At 40.9% G+C, this 23,364-nt stretch overlaps 1 protein-coding gene across 1 annotated transcript; it reads right to left on the bottom strand.

Annotated features, from left to right (window-relative positions):
* Nucleotides 1–180: 180 nt before the first annotated feature.
* Nucleotides 181–23,214, bottom strand: LOC118123468 (hemicentin-1). The gene is made up of 21 exons (XM_047343875.1): nt 22,985–23,214; nt 20,428–20,700; nt 19,605–19,931; nt 19,119–19,340; nt 18,643–18,876; nt 18,288–18,551; nt 14,900–15,160; nt 14,638–14,799; nt 13,166–13,384; nt 12,700–12,942; nt 11,486–11,687; nt 10,786–10,820; nt 8,328–8,603; nt 7,908–8,234; nt 7,523–7,786; nt 7,101–7,246; nt 3,079–3,472; nt 1,763–2,056; nt 1,118–1,450; nt 770–1,024; nt 181–683 (listed from the first exon to the last, which is right to left on the bottom strand). Exons 1-21 carry the CDS (start codon nt 23,040–23,042, stop codon nt 676–678), a joined length of 4,797 nt encoding a protein of 1,598 aa, XP_047199831.1. The 5' UTR covers nt 23,043–23,214; the 3' UTR covers nt 181–675.
* Nucleotides 23,215–23,364: the final 150 nt, after the last annotated feature.

Raw genomic sequence — 23,364 nt, 5'->3', positions numbered from 1 at the left:
AAAATCATTCATATGTTTATTTAATTCTGAGGAACAATTCTGTTTTACTATGGACACGTTTTTCCCCCCCCGCATTGCTGTGTTTGTTTATTTGTTTTATCATTTTAAGTCATACAAGTCAGTAGCAGTAAGCAGTAAAATACTACTTACAATGTCAACAGTGCCGCTAATAAATGAAAATAAATAATGTGATTTTTTTATTAAAATTTTATTCATAAAGATAAGCAAATTAAGAAACAGTTCATATTTACAGTACAGATCTTTAACATTGAGTATTAAAGTTGCAGTATTTCATTTACAAGCATACATTAACAATAATGTAGTCATAAGTGCTATATTATGTGTTGCTAATATTTAGTGTTACATGATAATGCTATTATTGGGCAAATAAGTGAAGCAAAAATATAAATTAGATACAGGATATCACATGGAGAGCATTAAGAGTAGACTGAAGATGAAAATAAATTCATGTTAAAATACTGAGATAGTAAATGGGGAATAAAGTATATTCTGGTCTTTTTCTTTATGAGATCTGATTCTGGATGAAAGCAAGATCCTCATAAATATCTGTTGAGTTATATAAACGCATTGTCATTCCTGTCTCCAAAGCAGCAACCGTAAAATCCCCTTGTATGTCCAATGTGGTCCTGCGATCCCATCTGAAGATCACTTGTTTCAAACGCCTGAGTGAAAGGAAAAGAAAATGCAGGTTAGGACTCAGAGAGCAGAGACGACCTGCACATAAGTTCTCATCAGGGTTCCCCTCTACCTTTAGTCTTGGCCTTGACAATGAACTGCTTGCTCTTCTTGTCCAGTGCATTGGAGGCGGTGCAGATGTAGGTCCCCGGGACCAGGGAGGAAAAGGTAAGAACTGCTTCGTCCTCCATCCTCTCCTGCGTAGGATGGGACGACTGCCAGCTGTACACCGGGGTGGGATTTCCTGTGGCAGTGCAGTTTAAGGAGATTTCAACGCCCAATGTGAGCTCCAGCACTTCTGGTTCAGGACTGAGGAATGTTGGGGGAACTAAAGAGGAGATCACAGGGATTAGATGCACCGGGGCGCTTGTTAAACATATGAAAAGTATTTTTAAAATTGCGGGAAGGCTTCGTGACTCACAGTACACAGAGGCATTGAGAGGCTCGGAGGCCACAGTAGGAGGTGGTTGTGGTCCCTCTGGTCCGAGCTCCAGCTCTGCCACACACCTGTACTGCGCTCCATTCTCGGCTCTGGTCGGCGTGACGACGAGGATGGAGGACACTTGGACAGGCGAGGAGGATGTGAGGTCAGAGTAGGTGTGGTTATAAACTTCACTCTGCCCTCTGTACCACCTCAGGGTCAGATACTGAACAGGAGCAACATTTTGAACCTCGCAGAGCAGCTGGTACTCCTTTCCCTCCACCATGGGGCCCGTATGGTTCACAGGCCGGATGGAAACACGATCCGGGGTTTCTGTATGAAGGATAGCACAGGGTTCAGGGCAGTCACACAGGTTTGTATGAGTCGTCCGTCAGCTAGATGACATCACATCACTCCAATCTACTTCTCTACATTGGCTTCTTGTTTGGTTTAGAATTAATTCGCCTTGGTCTCGGCAAAAGCATCATGTTCACCCCATTTGAGCCAGCTTGCAGCATTAGATTGCCCCTGAGTATCCTGTGTCTGCTTTGTCTGTTAAATCACTTTGTAAAACCCTATTTTAAAGTTGCTGTACAAATAAAGTTATTATTTTTTATTACACAATTAAAAGAAGAGGTGACTCACTGTAGAGGACGAGGTTGAGTTTCTCCTCACATTGTCTGGGAGCTGTGAAAAACACCCCATAGCAGATGGGCTCCTCTATCCAGTCAATGAGACTGTCTACCTTCCACTGGATGGAAAGGTCCTGCTGGGTGTGTGAGGCGCTGATGGCCGACTCCCAGCCCAGGACACGCACTGGGCGGGCGGCCTCACAGCTGACCGTCACCGGCTCCCCGAAGCCCACCACGACCCTGGAGGGCTTCAGGATGAGGGAGCAGCCTTCACCTGACACTGAGACACACATCAGCAGTGTCACCACTAGAGGGACGTAAGGCAGTACAATTGCACTTAAGTACATTAATCATGTATTTGTACTTTACTTTGTTGATATATTTACAGCTACTTTTCATTTTAACTCCACTACATGTATCAGCAAACATCTGTATTTAAACTCTTACATGTTCACATTGTTTTTCATATTTTTAATCAATAATGAGAGGGAAATTCCACCAATCCAATCAGATCAATAATCAAAATTAATAATAGGCTCCACTTTTAAATAATTTATATGAATGCTTTTAGGTGAGTCTCATCTGTAGCATTATTTACTAATATGACAGAGTCTGTATTATTCTTGTATTAAACAAAAAGGGAAGAGTACACTGCAATATGGAATAGGCTAAACTCTACAACTTGAAATACTTCTATACCAAAGTACATTTAAAAGCAAGTATTTACCTTTACTAGAAAAGTCAGTTTTTGCCTATTTAATAGTATTTTTACTGAAGTAAAAGGTCTGAGAACCTTCTCCACCACCAACCGAATACTTTCAATTCATCGTGACAAATAGGCTGCCTATATGCACCTATTATGTAACTCTTTACAACACAAAAGAGATCATGAAATATGTCAGAAATACACGCGTGTGTGACAGTGAGTGAATTCAATTCTATGTCAAGAAAACTAAATGTAACCTACACTTTGTAAACCTACTTAAGGTTCAACAACAGGAGGCTGTAAACGGCAACATGCACATGCGTATTTACATTATAGTTTTGTTTGACTGTTAACTGTTAGCCTTATACTACCAAAACACTAATAATCATATTATTAGGATATGAAGATCTTTTTCAACATATAGCTAATTACTGAGGCCTAATTAGGAGATTTGTGTTTTTACATTTAAAATAAAGCAGTGCTTTAACTTTCTGTAGCACTGATGATTGTTACCATCACCAACTAGAGGTCCTTGTTTTCCTATTTTCAATACAACTACTGCACCAAACATCATCTTCAATTCAAACGAGTGAAGAAAAAACACATTGGCTTCGACATCTTACCTGAGCAAAACATGCAAAGCGTCAGAATCCATCTCACAAAGTAGCTTCCCATGATATTCTCTGCACTGAGCCGTCGATTAAAAAAGGGGTGAGCGGAAAAAGAAAACTTGAACTGAGCTTGGCAACTCTGCAGGGAGCTGTGCTCGAAACAAAAGGGCCCCGGTCGTCCCAGCTGACTTTGTGGGTGGGGGGCAAAAGGGAAAAGAGGGAAATTTAACAGGTGGCAGCGGCCTCTAGAAAAACACACAGCCCGATCATGTGTATGTAGTGATCTCATAAACATTATAGCAGCAAAAGTGTAGATCCACAAACACCACAGCATCTGTGTCAACAGGAGGGGTTTGAACATATAGTACAATAACACCAAAGTAAGATTAATAAGTATATACATTCTCTATTTTCAGTGTCTGGTACATTACAGAGCAAAATATGTTGCATTTAATGGATAGTTTTAAGTCATCTCTTAATACATGATCATTGTATATAACTGCAATATTCACTTCCCTCTGTGCAATTCTGTGGCTTATGTATAAACCGTTTCACTGTATACATTCCCATACTGCATATATGTTTTTTTATTTATATTTTTTATATTTGCTTACATTTATAAGTATTGCATGTTTACTTATTATTACTTGACTTTACTGATGTCTATTTTTGACTCTCCCCTTTGCTGCAGTAACACGTCAAATTTCCCTGCATGGGGAACTAATGAAGAAACATCTCATCCCTTCATAGTTATATTAAATTACAATTATAGATTATAACTTAGATGTCTTATGTTATGCTATGATCAAGTTAAAGTCACAAAACTATCCATTACTCTATAATCTCTAATGTGATTGTTTGTGTCAACAAAGCCACATTAATCTGATCTAAACTTTTTTTATTGATTATATTGAGTCAAAGCTTTGATATTTCTTGTGTTTCTCTCTACATGCCAGTCTCAGGTGTGGCTCTGGTCCGCTTTCTGACCAATTATTTCTTATCCCCTTGTTTTCAAACCGTGTCTGGCTGTGTGGACAAAAGTCTGTTTTCAGTTTTGTACGCATGCTTGTCTCCTGTTGCTCCTGAGCCTTGTGAGATCCCAGCAGGCAGGAGGCACTGGTGTTGTGCAGCATGAAGCTCTGCAAGACTCACACTGTGACCAGAATGCTGTGCTGAATATCAGCTGCAAGTGCAAGTGAGCAAGTAACCGGACGCCTTTCGGTATATTTCTGGAGAGCACAGCTGGGAATCTTGATTTACAGATTACAGTACATGCTTGTTCCCTCTTCTCAGGCTCAACAGAAATGTGTGTTTGCCATAAAACTTTTTTTCCCCATGACAGATTGAGCTGATATCCCCTGCCAGGTTGTTATAGCAACACAGTGCATACACAAACAGTGCTTTCTGGCAAAAGCTTCAGTGGGAATGACAGCAGCGGAACATAAAGAACATGGTTTCAGAAAAAAAAAAGAGGTTTATATTGGCAACCGAGTGCAGGATAACAAACACTCTCCTTTACATTCACTTTGTTCAGTGCTAATTAGTATGGCAGCCTCAGCACTGTATAATGTAAGCCAGATTGAATGAGAGAGAGAGGGAGAGAGAGAGAGAGAGAGGGGGGGACTCAGGGGTTGACAAAAGGTGGCAGGGAAACCAAATAGTCAAGATGGACACTGGTTTGACTTCGCCTCAATCAGAATGCTCCCAAAGGATGTCACTGACGGAGCAGTTTGTTTTATCTAACGCCTGACGTACGTGCACACCTCATGTTCACAACCACAAAAATAATAATAACAATGACCAGCCTTTTGCATTTTTTTCAAGTATTTTACTCGTACATCAGACAAACTGCAGGATCTAGTGGCTCATAAGTTCAATTTCAATAAATCATCACGTATGATATTGTAAAAAAAAATGGCACGGACAATCTCAGTGCAAAAATAATTCAACATTCTAGAGCTGTACCATTGTGTATATATATTAAAAAAAAGGAAATCACATGGTAATACAATTTTACAGAGAACAAAATGAGCAAACCGATACCGAACACAATAATTACAAAAATAGAAATATGTTATTTAAAGCACCATTGAGCAAGTACTGTAGTGTAGTGTTATTGTCGTAAGTATTCAGTTTTCCCACTTTCCTGAACATACATATATATATACACACATATATATACACACATATATATATACACATATATATATATATATACACATACATATATATATATATATATAGTAATATTGCAATATATATTCATCTTTCAGCTTTGTTTTAGTACCAAAGTGCAGTCCATAATTTATATCAAAATAAAGTGTATGTTTTCAAGTTCATATGAATCATAATAGTTGCCATCTTTGTCATTTGGTGCTCGAGTGGTAACAGAAGTGGGTTTATCAGAGCTTTCTGTGCTGCAAACTGTTGGTTAGTGCAGCTAAGAACGAGGCTCTGTCCACACTTATGCAGATATTTTGCAAAGTGAATGTATTCCTCTGTGTTTGGGCCTCTCGTCCACAATCAAATAGCGTTTATTGTCACAGTCTAAAACAGATTTTTCCACACACCTTCAAAGGGCAGATTTTCAAAAAGTCTGTTTATTGTGTATACGTGAAAAACTGTGCGTTTCGGGAACAATGATGTCAGAGCTCATTTTGTGCATGTCTACTGTTGGTTTATGTAATGAGTGTATGCCAGAATCAACAACAACCATGGCGGCTACATACCAGTTTCTCTAAAGCTGCTCTCAGACATGCACAGAACTCCAGAGATCCTCCGCAGTTTCTCTGGAGGCCGTGTATGTGTAAAGCAAATGTCCGGGTGAGAGCCTCTGGAGTTCCTCCGGACTTTCTCTGCCTAGCCCCCTGGTATAAAGTCTCCCGCTGTGTTGTGTGACTGGAAAACAGCTGAGAAAGTCTGGACCCAATTCTCTGGAGATCCTCCTCAGGACATGTCTGAAAATGTCTTACGTTTTGTTAGCACTGCTACGTCTAATTACAAATTAGTAGCTACATTTAGCATTACTGGCATTCAAAGGTGTCTGCCTTACTCACTATTAATTGGAGCGTAGCTCACTGTAAAAGCTCACAATGTTGAAAGGATCGTTGATGTCGAACACCCACTGGCCCAGCATGGTTGTTTGAGTGTTTAAAGTCATTTTTGTGTTCTCATCTGGTTGGATTTTTTTTTAAACAAAAGGTTGTGTGAATGGAGATTCTTTAAAGAACAAAGAAATTATGAATTCAAAATTATACGTGCAATAGTACAGACAAGGCCCAAATAATTCAGTTAATCCGCCATAAAACCCCAAAAAAATTTGCTAAAACAAGCACAAAAATAAAATAGCTCAGCATAACTGCAGAGTTGCAGGTTCATGCTCCTGAGTGCAGCAATGATTTGATTCAGTCAATTTTTACATGTGCAGGACAAGGATTTCAGGCCCGGCAGTGGAGAAAATGGGGAGACAATTACAGACTGAAATGTAGCTACAACAAAGTAGTGTGAGAAGTTTCCATTGATGAAAGTTTGGATTCTATAAACTTCAGAAATAATTACAATGTGGGGGAAAACTGTGCTCCGACACAGGCACACAAACACATTCACAAAAAAACGATATTAGATAGATTACAAAAATATAACAACACACTCACAAAGCAACATTTCGAAGAAGTTAGTCATGCTTCCAAAATAAGCATCAGGTACAGATCTTGATTACTGACCTGCTGCATGTACACCAGGTTATTACAAGGCATTCAAACTCACACATCAATGACCTGCGTACCCTGCTTCCTTGAGTGCATGTGACATACTCTTTTGTTAATGCAACAATAGTGATTAGTGGAGCTTTGAAGACAGCCGATGGGATTATGTAATCTTAAAGCCACCGCGATAATGCAAAAGCAGCTGTCCACCGACTGAGCATGCAGAGGACACCAAACCCATAGATCTTTAAGAAGCATGTTCACAAAAACAATAAAAAGTACAAAATTGATTGCAAAGCCATGCAAAATTTTCAAAACAAGTGAGCCTCACACTATTCCTGATGAGGTAGGTTGATAGCTGCCTTTGTTGAGTGAAAATGTGCCATCAGGTTTGACAACATACACACCAGCAACGATAAGGACGAGTCCCAGGAACACCAACCCTCCAACTATGGCTGCAAAGGTTGATCGATTCCCTGTGGGATATGGGAGGGTTTCTTTTTTATTACATTCTCTCTCTCTCGGCTCATCTGATCAGACTTGTTGGTCTTTAAACAGCAGATTTTCTCTGTTTCTGATAAACCACACAGCCCAAAATGAAAATTAAAACAAAGAAAACAGCTAGTAAAATCCCAGCCGTGGTTCCAGCGCGACTACCTGATGGAGAACAACAGCATGAGGGATTTATAGAAAGATTTATTTACTGCAAGACAATAACTGAGTAAAACAAAGTGAGAAATGGCATGACTTACTTGGAGCTTCGACTAAGGTGAAGTATTTGGTCGTGGTGCCCTGGAGGTTAGATGCTGTGCAGTTGTAGGTCCCTGGAAACTGAAGGGGCCGGGTTAAGATGAGTTGATTCTTATATGGATTCATGTCAGTCTGTTGTACGGGTGGTGGGGAATGCCAACTGTACACCAGCGCTGGGTTTCCTATCGCGTTGCAATTTAAAATTATTTTATCAGCAGCTGGAACTTCCAGCGTCTCATTTTCCGGCTCGTCGAAGGTTGGTGGGTCTGAGGAGGTACATGAAATTAAGATTCAGACATGAAGAGAAAAAATAACGATAAAATTAAAAAATAAATTCTGAGAGAGGCAAAACACGCCAAATATTCTGTGAGGGTGCAAAGAACTCACACAGTACGATCACTTTTTGTGACTCTGAACGCATTGAGGTATCTTGTAGTCCTGTTGTCAAGAAGTTAAGTTTGGCTTCACACCAGATCTGAGACCCATTATCATCTCTATGGGCGATCAGATCATAAACTGATGATACATTGACGGGCTCCAGGCTGGAATCATTAAATGTATAAGTGGAGACTATCTTATTTCCTTTGTGAAAAAGTACAGAGAGGTTTCTGACTGGTGCAACATTGGTAACATCACACTTCACGACACGCTTTTCGCCCTCCACCATACTAGCCGGTTGACTTGGCTGTGGCATGGACACACTGTCTGGCATTTCTGTATAAAAAAAAAGTGACAAAATGTTTAACAAAAACTTAGTACAATCCAAAAAACATCAGTCGAGTTAAACGACAATGAAGTAATACTTACTGTAAACGGTGACCGGCAGGCGTTCTGCGCACTGAGTCTTATCATTGAGATTGACGTAGCACTGCGGAGACAGTTTCCATAGTTTAACAGACGAGACCTCTAAGGTAAGAAAGGTGACCCCTGGTGTTAATTCTCTGGGATCTTGTCGAGACTCCCAGCCCATCTCAGCTGTCTGGTTGGATAGTGAGCTGCAGTTGACAGAGAACGAGTGTCCAAATCCCACCACAACGCTTTTGGAGCTGAGCACAACTTGACAGTGGGCACTCACAAGCGTTCCTAGAAGCACACAGGATGGATCATGTTGTAAACTGCAAGCAGCCATGTACAAATCAGTATTTTGTATAGTATCGAACTTCAGGGACAGGATGATTAAACAGACATTGGGAACACTGCACACTTTCTTAGCTTTTTCCTCAATTTCCTTCAGGATCAATGCATTTTCTATCCATCTATCTATCTATCTAGTTACCATTATATGGAGAAAAACCAGAACCTCCTCCCCCCTCCCCCCTGTTGATGACTACCACTCCATGTGCCCCACGCTGCTGCCCTGTTCACCAGACATTGGGAGTCAGGGATGAGATATCGCACTAAAGTTGGGTAAAATAAAGTAAGGTATAAAATCTACGAGGTGAGCCGACAACAACAGCTGTTCTACGGACACTCCCAGTGGATCCGATTCGTGTCCCCGGAGACGAGCGAGCAAAATGCGATCGCCAGAAACCAGCGACATTAAACACACGCACAATGGGCGTAGGCCGGCCTGGAGAGTTGACGCTGTTACAGTCCCGATCTGAAAGTAAACAAGACAAAACATTTACCTGCACTCGCCATAGAACCGACGAACACGAGCAGCCACATCATTGTTTAGTCCTCGACACTCTCACGACTGAATTCAGTAAAGAAACCCTCGGGTGTTTCCTAAATCCTTCGTACAGAGTCCACATATGTTTCCTCTCACCTGAGGGGATTAGAAAGTCCCGAAAGTAAAAGCATCACGGTGCGTTTACAGGTTCCTCGTACATTTCTGTTGCACTCGGGTTTATTCTGGTCAGAAGGCAGTGGCAGCCTAGTTCATTTTTTTTTTCGGGTGGACTCAAAACTAGTGGTTTGAAGAAATAATGTCCGCTATCGAGAGTTATGTGAGAAAATCAATACGACCTTGCCTGTCATCTTGCCATGTTGTCAAATAAATGACTGCCAGACGATTGTGTAAGTTGCCCAAAAAACAACCACCCAGTTATCTTAAATACTTTGTTGAGAAATGTCTGTAGTTGGCATATGTCCTACGGGCCCGGAAGGCAGCATCATCTATGACAGGGGAGGAAACGGTCAAAGGTAAGCAGCTCGTGAGGAGGATGTGTGTTTCCTGTAAAACGGTCACGGACGGTCGCATAAGGAATGTCCTGATAAATGTTTCCTTGTATTTAGTCACATATCTGTGCTCATGGGGATTCACTGGTGACAGAACTCTGTGCAGCCACTGATATCAACTTTTTATTCAGTCAGTGCCTCAGCTGCATCCAATGAGAAGTAGTTTTTATGTTTTAATTCTATTGTTTCAATGCTCCTTTATCTATTTAGTTTTATTGCATTGCTGAGAATGATCTGGCTTTTCCATGATTTGCTGTCATTGTACTTATATTTTATTTAAATTTTGAGGCACCTTGTAACTCTGGTTTTGAAAGGTGCTATTATTATGATTTTATATTATTGATCCAAAACAAGTCCTGCTGGTTATAGTTGATAAATATGAAACATAATCCGTAAAGTTTCCTAATTTCAATTCTCCTCCTGATTGCGTCTTTGCTCATGACAGCAAGCATTACAGTGTTTTTTTCATTCATGCATTATTCCCTGGGAAAACGGTGAAGATGTTGAAAAATGCCCGATTTCGCAGTGTTCAGGAAAGGGGAAAACATTTTGTATGGGTTCTTCTCTGACCTGCACCGCATCCTTCCCCTGAGTTTTCTGGAAATCTGTTCTCTTGTTTTTGTGTAACTTTCGCAAATAAACCAACAAACAGACAGAGGTGAAAAGATGACCTCCTTGGCAGAGGTAATAAACACATTTGTGTTTACATTCAATTTCAAGGCAATTCGGTTGAAAAGGCACATTTTAATAATAAAATACAGTTTTATGCCAGTCACAAATATTTACAGAAGTATTCACAAATACATTACATAGTTTTCATGTCCATATCGTCACAGGCAGGACTTCATCTACTCCATCTTGCAACATACCTATCTGCAGTCCGTCAATAGCAATGTCTTCCATCTTTACTGATTCTCATTAATAAATATAAGGTTTTTTTTCCATTTACATAAAAATATCCTAAATGTACAGTTCTGATAGGCATTAGGCAAAAAAAAATAAAAAAAATGCCCACAGTCATTCATACAAAAGCATACAAGTGAGGAACAAGCCAATTTGTCCCCCTGCGGCCGGAGCCTGACACGTTGTGGCACAGCAAAGGGCCAGGCACAGATGAGGCTACAAACAGAGAGAAGTGCAGAGTCGCTTACGAAAAGAATAGCGAAGGGACAATGGGCTCAGTGAATGGTGTCGGAACGCAGTGTCCACATACAAAGCAAAGCTGGTCTGTTATTCACACCTTCAGTATCACACTTTCAGTGCACTTCCTGTTAATGTGATCACATCAGTCTCAGGGCCAGCACTTCTTTAAACACATTCCAAACAACAACTTTGAAATAAAGACATACACGCTGAGATTTGCGTTTTAAGTGAATATTAGGGGGCAGAAAAGAAAAAAGAAGAAGCAAGCATTAGCAAAACCAAAGTCAACAAAAACATTCTTCGTCATGTTAGTTTGTGCACATGAAAGGGAAATATTCCGGCGGAAAATGTTTTAGTTCTTGCTCCTCCTGTTCTTTCTTTCCAGTGAAAACAGGTAGAATCCAGTAGTAAAATTACAAATGTACATCTCAAGCCAAGGTTGCTGGTTTTTGTGATTAGATTATTCTATGAATGGCAAAATATGAAATGTGGGACAATAAATGTGAACTTCAGGGGAATTCAAATGATTTCCAAACAGTGCGGTGGGAGTCGCTGTTATCAGGCTTTCAATGACGGTGGTGGCGGAGAGATGCAGCTCATTCAGAGTGGTCAGTTGTCCAGTCAATCAACAGGCATCCCGCTAAGACAGTTTAGTCATAGGAAACTGCATGTCCCAGCCGTTGTGAGCGACGTTACCGTTGTGGGTGCTGAGTCTGGGGTTTTTAAGGCTGTAGCGACGCATCCTGGTGTTCTTGTAGTAGATCGAGTAGATGAAGACGAAGACAATGGAGATTGCAACGACGGTGACCGCCACAAATCCAGCTATGAGGGGCAGGTAGTCCTCTGCAACGAAAGCAATCACATGCGCAACATATTAATGTTTTTCAAGTCAAAATAATCTGCTCTCTCTGTCTGACATGCAACAATTAATGTGAGATTGTTTTATTCCCTGGTTTGCAGCTGTTTCTCATTGTCTATTAAACAAATATGTATATGCCCTTTAGCATGTACTTTCAACCATGGTCAGACAGTAATACGGCCTAGTATCTACTATTTTTATCATTACTGAAAAAAATGGGAGTGATTCTTTATTTACCACTTGATAATAGAACACAAGACACACAATATTTTCAACAAAACAAACCCAAGCCTACAAACTTCTGCCACTTCTGCCTTTTCTTTCTGTCTTTGTACACAACCATCACTGACAAATCAAACGCTACAATTTTGAAATAAATCCTCTTTGAATGGGTTTTTCCATGTGCTAGGCAAACTTAATTTGTATAAATGAATGCTGTCAAGAGCACGATTATATCTACTGGTTATAGCTCAGCTCACATTTTTCTGTTGACTAACTTTTCACTAGTGCATCTATCATCTATGTTTTTAATGTAATTTTAATGTAATTTGGTCACACAGGAAAATTGAAAGTTACTCATTTGTATTTGTTTGTAACTCATAATTTCTGAAGGAGGTATAACACAGAATTGATCTAAACGTATTGGCTTCCAACCCTATACCACGAATCTGAGATATTTGTATTGTTTTTGTTTGGTTCTAATTTGTGTTTTATGCACGTTAGAAACGTCATCCACACGCTCACTCGCTCACGGTGAATCCTCTGGACAACCTCCTGCTGTATTCTCACATGGGCTCACTCGGACATTATCTAGAGTTTTTACAAGTAGGCTGGCTGGAGAAACTCTGGAGAATGTCTGCAGCAACTGACAGAACCTCTGGATAATTTCAGGAGACGATCCGGGATTCAGTGCATGTCTGAGAGCTGCACTAGATTGGAGTGGGAAGAGGTGCATATTTTCTACAAAAAAGTATAGAATGGAGTTTTAATTGTTACCCTTTAAAATCACTTCGACCACATAGAAGGTGGAATCAATTTCATTGGTGGCGGTACAGTTGTAGAGGCCTGCTTCAGACACAGTGAGCGTGTCTTTGGACAAATGGGGCACTTTGTATGGGCTGTAGATCCACTGGATGTTTGGACGTGGGTGACCATCAGCTTCACAGACCAGATCCTCAGGGTAACCTCTGAACACTGGGATCTTCTTTGGAAGCTTTGTGGTATTGATGGCAGGCTTATCTGTCAAGACATAGAGGCAAATAGAGCGGTATGAGGTCAAGCGATGACCAAAAATGATTTTAGAATATAGGACAAGATGGTGAACATCCCTTGTACATAGCATGTTTTACAGACGTGCAACTACACACTGTCATTTTTCAATGATGATGTGGACTGAGGGGATAAAACATCTGTCATCACTTCCATCTTAACCGCGACATCTGAGCAGCAAATGTAAACTCACAGTCGACGGTGATGTTGAGAGGCTCGGACGTCATGTTTGGAGGAGGCTGTGGTCCCTCGGGTCCCAGGTCCATCTGAGCCTCACATCTGAACTCGGCTCCGTTGTGCTTTCTGTTCACAGTGATGCTGATGGTGGACGACAGATTTACCGGAGATCTGACCACACTGATGTCACACTTTGTTCCGTCCTCAGGCCGACAGCCAGCCACCCGCATTGGGCCTGATGGACAAATGAACGTTAAAGTTAAGAAAACAAAAGTAGCAGGTGTTTTCATCCCTACTTCCTAAATCGCACTGCACTAAATCACAATTTCTTCCATTTTTACAGTCTGTGTTAGAGATGTTGACAGTGAAGCATGACTCTTTTGGGACTTCACTGTCTGCCCTGTCGACATAAACCAATGTGTCTCGATTTGTCAATTACTCTCATATACATGCAGAGTCCTTTCTGGAACGCACTACTTTAAAAACAACGCCCTGTTCAAACCTGGTGTTAACATTCGTCCTGAGAGATTCGATCACAAGTGGACAGTGTTAAATTGATCTGTTCACACTTGCATCCTGAATGTTTCTCCCGTGACCACTTGTGAAATGCCAATAATCACATACGTGTTGGCAAAGACCAAATGATGTTTTAAAAACCCAGTACGAGTTTACAGATATGTCCGATGACAATGGTAATGAGTATGTCGATGTGTGTGTGTGTGTGTGTGTGTGTGTGTGTGTGTGTGTGTGTGTGTGTGTGTGTGTGTGTGTGTGTGTGTGTCTGTGCGAGGGCAAGAGAGAGGGAGAAAGAGAGCGAACAGAGTCAGGTGTGACTGAATTAATGTCTTAATGTATGTGTTAATGTACTATATTTTACAAATAAATTAAAAAAAGAAATCATTTTGCGATGGTCAGTGTTGATATTAGGACGTTGGCCGCAAGCAAATCAGTGAGACACTGAGAAGAGTGTCAGCTGAGGAGGCCGTCCAGAACTCAATCACACAGCGATTAGGAAAGTGGGCACGTGATTGCATTTCTTATCCTTGTTATATGCTGTTGGGCACAGACGTTGGCCAGAAATACAGCCAGAAAACTGTCAAACACTGAAGCAAATCGGAGAAACCTTGGTTAGAAAAAAACCCTGAAGCCACATCAGACTCCTGACAAGCACATTACCACTTCAATTAACTTCTCTCACAATCTATGACAATACAAATTTTCCTAATTATGTTGGTTGTTTACAGAGCAATACCTGCATAATAAGGGGATAATGCGTTACGTGGTTACAATAACTGATCTGCAGTCATTGTATTTGTGAATATAAGCTTCAATTTGTCTTTTAAAACAGTCCCTTTTAATCAAGGTTGGGTTGATTATTATTTAATGTCATCAGCGTCATCTGCTTTCAAATACATGTCAGACTAACCCTGGTTAAATTTCCTTGACCTCGCAGATAAGGCAGAGCATGTGTAAACAAAGATAACCCACCTCTGATAAGTGGTTGGAGGGTGTCATTTCCTTGATACCACCGCACAGTAAGGTTCTGTGCAGGAGCCACACTGATAATGTCACACTGCAGCTGGAGCTCACTGCCCTCCACCACTGAGGTCCTGTTACGGACAAGGCGGATGGAGACGCTGTCTGGGGTTTCTACCAACGCAAAAATACAGTGGAGTGAAACAAAAATCTGGATTAAATGAGGATTTAAAGGTGATGACAGTGAAAGGACAAAAAAGTTATTCAAACATACTGTAGAGAGTGAAGTGTACAGCTTTGCGGCATGTTCCTAGTCCTTTAAAGGTAGCGTTACAAACAGGCCTCGGGTCCCAGTCTTCACGGGTGTCAGGGCTCCATTTTTCATTGTGAATCTTAATCCCGTGCACTTCCCAGTATATCCCTTTGACATTTCCGTCGTCGGATGTCGGTTTGCACGCTGCGGTCTGGGTTGGTCCCCGGTATGGTATCACCATCCTGTGCGGAGTAATTTCGATAGGGCATTCTGGTGTGGCATCTGAGGAGCATAGAGCGAGGAGGAAGAGGTGATAAAAAAAATGTTATTCCAGTCCAAGTCAATACACATCCATTATCGTGACACAACAGTGGGGGATCTAAGGAAGGAAGTGTCCCTCCCTCAGGAAACTGCACTTGCTGCCGAGCATTCTTTGTCCTGGAGCTTGTTGTAGAATTCATATCTAGTTATCACATTACTAATTCCCATGAATTACACATACAACTAGGGCTGTGTTAATATCAATATAAGCTTCCAATATACATATATCAATATATTGCCTCTGCATTGTGTGAGCACAGTGAGGAGGTAGAACACATAATTGATCAACCTCAGATTGGCTGTTTATCAAGGGTTTTGTCATTCTCTGCTAATAACGAAGAATTTCAACCACAAACTTCACTCAGGAGCAAAAATTTAATTTAGACAGAATTATGATTTGACATTTATTGTGATACTTATCAATTCAACTGATGTAAAAATGGATAAATCATTAGGGTGTGGGAGGAGACTTGAGACTTCCCTAGAGAAGACTACATTCTTATTAACCATTCATTCAATATTTGTTTTAACTGGGAAATACATTGAGGTATGGACAGAAAATAACAAAAACTTTCTGTGACACCAACAAAACACAAATAAACAGTCAAACTTGCCAAATAGCAAAACCAAGAGCCAAAATAAGAGCTGTAGGAGTAAGTACAGTACATTAAACTAAAACAAGAACAGCTGGAGGTAAAACAAGCCTAACATTTTTTAATTGCTTTTGATCAGATACAAAGATTCTATAAATGTAGTAATGTTATTGCTTTTCCACTAGTGCTGACACACTCAGTATTATTGTCTTTTGTTCCCATTTAAAGCACAGGCAACATATACCATGGAGATGACTCATTAAATCCAGACTTTCCAGTCTCCTCTTTATTTTTAAACAGCACTGTGAAGCTTGGAGTTAGCTCGGGCTGCACAATCCCGGCTTCTTCTTTTTTAAACTAATCGGGCCATTTCAGAGAAGAACACACAAAGATCTGCTCAACTTACTCGAGTCTGTCCCGTTAGAAAGCGACAGCAGCAGCTCTACTGTCAAAACCACTGGAAGCAGACGAAGAGAGTTTAGATCCGGCATTGGAAGAAATAAGAGAAGCTTTGTTTTCGGCTTCCGTTTCACTGACTCCTGCACCAGGACAGCCAGCGGAGACTTGTGGAGCTTTTCTCTTTTTTTTTTTTGAGGGGAAAGCTACGAAGCTAAGAAGTTATTATGGCTGCATGCTCTCACTGCTCGGTCTGAGCCTGCCCCCGGTCCTGCATCACCACCGGGGAGGAAACCCCTCCCCCCTCCAGCCACACACACACACACACATCAAAATGCCTAACCCTTACCCAAACCCTAACCACAATATATCTATATTATAGTTGAAAGTTGTGTTTTAACTGACTTGATTAATTCCTCTTACTAAACCTTTGTCCCCCCCCCCACACACACACACTTTTTTTCTTTCTTTAAATAAGTTTTATGTCGGTCCATTTATTAATGTTGATTAAATGTATTAATTACGGTAATCTGTCACAGCATACCACCCTTTTTAATTAAACAACCGGGGGGAGGCCGTGGAGACTGAAGGAATCTTTATTAGAAAGTTAACTCCCTCCGCCTCGCTGACCTGGTGTCTTTTTAATTTTAGATTTTTTATTTAAAGGGATAGTTCACCCAGAAATGAAAATTCACTCACCCCTCCATCGGAGAGGGGTGGTTGAAGTATTTGAGTCCACAAAACACTTTTAGTGTTTCAGGGGTAAACAGTGTTGCAGCCAAATCTAATACAATGGAAGTAACTGGTAACCACTTCTTCAAACGTACAAAAAAAGCCCGGAAACGTCGTCATTTACATCGTGTTTTAAGCCTAAATGTTCGACACTTGACACTTGGATGACACCAAAGGAGCAGTATGGAGGCATTTAATGTTTTGGTTTTTTTACGTTTGAAGAAGTGGTCCCCAGTTACTTCAATTGTATTGGATTTGGCTGCAACACTGTTTACCCCTGAAACTCCACAAGTGTTTTGTGGACTCAAACACTTCACCCACCCCTACATTGGCATAGTGGTGAGTAGATAATGAGTGAATTTTCATTTTTAGGTGAACCACCCCTTTAAATAATTTTATGTTGGCCCATTTATTAATGTTAATTAATCCCTTACCCTTTTTAATTAAACAACCGGGGGAAGACCGTGGAGACCGAAGGAATTTTTATTAAAAAGGCAAACTCCCTCAGCCTCGTTGACCTGGTGTCTTTTTAATTTAGAATTTATATTTAAGTGTTTTTCCTAAAATAAAAAGGTTTTTTTTTAACCTTATGAACATCACTTTAATAAGGGACCATGGCATTTTTTTTTAACACCCACAATCCCTGCGTGCCTGTGCCCCTCGGAGTGATCGTTCTGAGCACTGCGTTTCTATCGCAACCTAAACCCAGGGCTGTGTTCACACATATGGGTTAAAAGCAGAGGGTCAATTTCCCCATTGCATGTAGTCCTTGTGTGTGCATGACTGTGGGACAATAAAGGAATCTTAATCTTAATCTTAATCTTAACCCTGAAACGGCCTATTAAAATGGGTCAGAAAGTGAGGACTGGCCAAAATGTCCTCACTCTGTCGGTTGTCGGCTCTTTTGGATTAGTTGTAGTCTTCATCTCCGATTTTCTCCATTCAAACGGAAAGACTACTTTTTTCTTTGCACTTCATACATAAAAGTTAGCCAATACAATAGCCAGGACATACATCCACTGTGTACATTGTAACAAAGATATGAACCTTGTTTTGGACCCTGGTCCAGACTTACTGATGAGAAAACACCCTCGCAAATGAACAAAAATGATCCCTCGGTATGAATCACACAAGAATTCCCATCAAGTTTGATGTTAATGCAGCATTAACTGATTGGTCAAGAGTGGGACCTCAATACTGTTGCTCCACTCCACTAGCACTACTGTGCAGACTCTGACTCCAAATCACATCAAAAACCCAAGATGGTCTGGAATGTCTGTAAAATGACTTCTAATGGTTGTTGAGATATTTCAGTGAGTGCATCAGGCCTTTTCGTTTATATGGTCGCTATATTATATTGACCTTACCTTTCACAGTGAGTCTGGCTGTTTTAGAGACATTTCCTCCCTTATTGGAGGCGTAACACGTGTAGGAGCCCGTGTTGTAGGCAGTGGCATTGTGGATGACCAGAAGGGACACTCCGTCTTCATTTTCCTCCATCACATTGGCGGCACGAAAATAATTCCAGATATATGTTGGCCGTGGGTTTCCCGTGGAGGAGCATTTCAGGGACACAGCAGAACCAATCTCAACTTCAGAGTCTTCGAGCTCAACTATGAGTGAGGGAGGGTCTGCGGACAATTCAATCCAGATGAATCAGAAAAAAAGCACATTCACCAGTGTAAAAGACTTTCACTCATAATGTTCATCAATTTAACTTACATATGACATTAATCTCCAATGTCACGTTGACACTTGACAGATTGTTTGAAGCTGTGATCTCGTACAGCCCTGCGTCACGTCTTGTTAGGTTCCCTATAAGTTCCACCTCCCCACCATCTTTGTACCATGTTATCTCAGGTTTAGGATAGCCCTCAGCCGTGCAGGTCCGGTTGAGAGGAGTGTACTCCAGTGCAGTGTAAGAGCCTTGACACTGTGGGCTCAGCTGTGGTCCATCTGAAAGCAAAATAAAACATTTTGTATTTGTATGTGTAAGTACACAAGTCAACAAAATAGATAACATAGGCCTGGTTGTATTTTAGACATTTCCGTGAATAATTGTTAAATATGACATCTTTTGAAGAACAAAACCACAACTTAGTAAGTGCAAATGCTACAAAAAAAGCCAATATTATAGAACAAATTTAGAGTTGCAGTATTGTGGTAGATTTGCCATAAAAACTGAATGTGACACTCACATATCACCAGAACCTGGATTTTTTGTGTGAGGTTGGAAGCACCTTGGGCCTCAACAATGTACAGCCCTGCGTTCTGCCTGGTCAGAGGGATGCTCTGGTTTATCAGCTTGCCATCTTTCATCCATCTGACCGAGGGGGTGGGGTTTCCTTCCACAGGACACTTACTCTCCAAAGTTTCCCCTTCCAGTATGTCAATGACAGAACATTGTACGTCTGGTCCATCTGTGCAGAAGCAAAAACACAAAATCACTTTTATACTATTTTGCTTTTGTTTACTAGATGGAAAGCAGTTAGGATACAACTGTACAGTCTTATTACACAGAAGAAAAAAAATTGTATTATTGCCAAGTGCGAATTAGGGCTGCAGCTGACAAATATAATTTTCTTACTTAAAAATCTGATAGTTACTTTTTTAACGGCTGCACTGATTATACATTTGGGCTATAAAACAAAACACTGTGTAAATACCTACCCAAAAATACTTACAGTGAACTGAAATATTAATCTCTTGTGATGATACATTCAGTTGTGGCCCCTCTGGCCCGAGGTCCATAGTTGCCTCGCATCTGAATGTGACTCCATTGTCCCGTCTAGTCGGTGTAAATGTGAAGACAGATAGCTTATCAACTGGTTTCTCAGTTGAATTGTAAAAAATGAACTTGCTTCCTGGCCTATCTCCTTTGTACCATGTGACAATGAGATATTTCACAGGTGCCACCTGGTGGATGTGACATGTGAGGTTATATTGCTCGTTTTCTCTCATCACACCATCGGAGTCGCTGCTGGAGTTGATTGAGATGTTTTCTGGGAACGCTAAAGGAAAAAGTAGATGTTACCCACATAGCAGAATTGTTTTGGCCCAGATGTGGCCCAGATGTGGCCCACACTGTCACACTGCCACACTGTCATCAATCCCACACACTGCCTGGAATGATGGCACTTCTGGCCCACAAGTAAGCCATAGCAATGCCACCTGTCAACTAAAGGTGCCAAAGGTGGCCCAAATTTGTTTTGTGCTATTGGGACCATATTCACTATTTTCCACATGGAGCACTTTGGGTTCATATCCAGATTACAACTTGCCTATAGAGCCAGGTGTTTGCCAGAAAAGGTCCTCTATTGGGATATTTGGGCCACATGTGCCATTTTACAACTGGGCATCTTTAGGCTCACATCCATTTTGTCTGGGCCAGAAGAGGGACAGAAGTGTTGCATCATGACCTGAAGTGGGCCACATCCAGACGCTATCTGGGTATGAAACACAGTCATAGCGTTTGTCCACTCTGTGCTGATTAAGAACAAGACTTACTGTAAATAACAATTTCTAGCTTCCTCAAGCACTGACGAACTTTCATATTTCGAAGGTTTATGAAGCAGACGGGAGAGGTGGTCCATTCCGTCAGCTTCTCCACAGTCCAGGTCAAATGGTTACCCATCTTTAGACCAGTGCCTCCTTGTTTTGCCTCCCATCCCATTCCGTCGTTCTGGCTCACTGATGTGCTGCAGTTCACTGAGACCGGGTCTCCATATCTCACCACAACTCTGGGGGGGCTCAGCTCAATGGGACAAGTGGCTTGCACACCTAAGGCATGGAAGTGAAGGTATATCTGTTATGTTTGTATACGTGGAACATTTAATTGCACCTTTTCCTTCTCCTATATTGTCGATAGGTGAATAAAAAGGAGGTTTATCCAACAACTGCAGCCCACTAAGGATTTGAATGTATTTCAAGAGCTATAGTTATTTTATCAAAAGGAGAAATTCTGGCTTAGTCAGGCAATTTTAACCATTTAGATTTTCAGCATTCACTATCACTAATGGATTATAACCATTCCTCATTATAATACTTGTTTTCCTAAACAGGAAAGTCAGTGAACTGAAAACATTTAGCCTGTACACCATTGAATATTTCAACTCACAGAAACTATAGTATTAGAAAAGGAAAACAAATTGTGGCAAGGTTACGCAACACCTAAATGGTTCTCAATCTAATCCAGTCAGAAATAATCATTGTACAATAAATATATTGTGTTCCATAATCACATATTTATTATTAAACTAAAAACTTTCACTTTCATTAATGTGCACAATAATACAGAAAACATCAAATATAGTACAACCCCAACTCAGAAAAGGTTGGGACGGTATAGAAATTGCAAATAAAAAAAGACAGCAATGATTTTTTAATTTAATTTGAACATAAGATATTTTATGTTTTGTCTGGTCAACTTCATTTTATTTGTAAATATACATCCATTCCTGCCATTCAGGCCTGCAACACATTCCAAAAAAAGTTGGGACGGGGGCAATTTAGGGCTAGTACTCATTACTACTCCTTACTAGTACAATGATTACTAGTACAATGATTAAAAATTAAGTGGTTTGAAATAGGTGTTGTCAACAGGTGATTGTAATCATGATTTGGTACAAAAGCAGCATCCAGGAAAGGCCTAGCTCTTTAGGAGCAAAGATGGGCCGAGGATCGCTAGTTTGCCAACAAATGTGTGAGAAAATTATTGAAATGTTTAAAAACAGTGTTCCTCAAAGAAAGATAGGAAGGGATTTGGATATTTTATCCTCTACGGTGCATAACATCATTGAAAGATTCAAGGAATCTGGAGGAATTTCAGTGCATAAAGAGCAAGGGCTCAAGCCTAAGCTCACTAACCGTGCTCTCCGATCCCTCAGACGAAATTGCATCAAGAACCGTCATTTATCTTTAAGCAATATAACCACCTGGGCTCAAGATTACTTTGGCAAACCTTTGTCAAGCACTACATCCACAAATGCCAGTTAAAACTTTACTGTGCCAAAAGGAAGCCTTATGCTAACCGTGTCCATAAGCGCCGTCGACTTCACTGGGCTCGAAGGCATCTGGGATGGACCGTAACACAGTGGAAACGTGTATTGTGGTCAGACGAGTCAGTATTTCAGGTCTTTTTTGGAAGAAAAATGGACGCTGTGTACTCCAGACCAAAGATGAAAAGGACCCTCCAGACTGTTACCAGCAACAAGTCCAAAAGCCAGGGTCTGTCATGGTATGGGGTTGTGTCAGTGCCCTTGTTAAAGGTAACTTACACTTCTGTGATGGCACCATTAATGACGAAAAGTACATTTTGGAGCAGCATCTGCTGCCTTCAAGACGACATCTTTTCCAGAAACATTCATGCATATTGCAACAAGACAATGCAAAACCACATTGTGCACACATTACAAAGGCATGGCTGCGGAAGAAGAGGGTGGGGGTGCTGAACTGGCCTGCGTGCGGTCCGGATTTGGCCACAATAGAGAATATGTGGCACATTTTAAAACACAAACTGGACAACAAAGACCCCGTACTGTTGCACACCTTAAGACTCGTTTGCAGGAAGAATGGGACAAAATGACCCCTGAAATGCTTCATTACTTGGTGTCTCGAGTCCCTGAGCGTCTTTAAAGTGTTGTGAAAAGGAATGGCAACATTACAAAGTGGTAAATGTTTTACTGTCCCAACTTTTTTTGAAATATGTTGCAAGAATCAAAATTGAAAAAGGTGTTTATTCTGAAAAAACAATACAATTCATGAGGTCAAACATCAAATAATGTGCTTTTGCATTGTTTTTATTGTAATACAGGTCAAAGATCATTTATAAATCACTGTTCTCAGTTTTAATTTTAAATGTAACATACCGTCCCAACTTTCACCCAGTGTATCAATGCAGATGGATGCACGCTGCTCTGATCGAGGACAATCAAATATAACAGAGGGGATTTTTTACAAAGAGCCCAGTTTACCACGCACGACGAGACACAATAGATTTCAGGGTCTACTTTACTACGCTCGTTGACCATCGTTTCGGTGAATAAAGTGAGCGCATGCAGCCTACCTGTCGCAGTGAGAATGAACCCCACGAAAAATGGAACAAGTGATGTTGCTTCACTCATTTGATAAGAGGGATGTTCCTCTCCTGCGGTTCAGTCCAGCTCTCTGCTCGGCGGCTCTGCTCTGATCACGCTGTCCACTAAGCCAATGAAGTGCATTTAGCGCTGAGGCACAGAGAGATATATTGTACTGCCGGCACACTCATACCTAAGCTCTCTCTCTCTCTCTCTCTCTCTCTCTCCCTCTCTTCCTCCCTCTCCCTCCCTCTCTCTCTCTCTCTCTCTCTCTCTCTCTCTCTCTCTCTCTCTCTCTCTCTCTCACTCACACACAAACACACTCCCTTGGTAGATTGTGCATGTGTGTGTGTGTCTTGTTGGGGGTACA

Source organism: Hippoglossus stenolepis, chromosome 16, assembly GCF_022539355.2.
Source record: "Hippoglossus stenolepis isolate QCI-W04-F060 chromosome 16, HSTE1.2, whole genome shotgun sequence".
In the NCBI taxonomy this organism is placed as follows: Eukaryota; Metazoa; Chordata; class Actinopteri; order Pleuronectiformes; family Pleuronectidae; genus Hippoglossus; species Hippoglossus stenolepis.
The sequence above is the reverse complement of the archived record's forward strand: the minus strand, read 5'-3'. Positions and strand labels throughout refer to the sequence as shown.

Coding starts and splice junctions, on each gene's coding strand:
- LOC118123468 (XM_047343875.1), bottom strand. CDS start 23,042: ATGAGTGAAGCAACATCACTTGTTCCATTTTTCGTGGGGTTCATTCTC. Junction 18,877..19,118: donor AATCCAGGTTCTGGTGATAT/GTGAGTGTCACA, acceptor TTTTGCTTTCAG/ATGGACCACAGCTGAGCCCA. Junction 15,161..18,287: donor AGCCAGACTCACTGTGAAAG/GTAAGGTCAATA, acceptor TATGCTCCTCAG/ATGCCACACCAGAATGCCCT.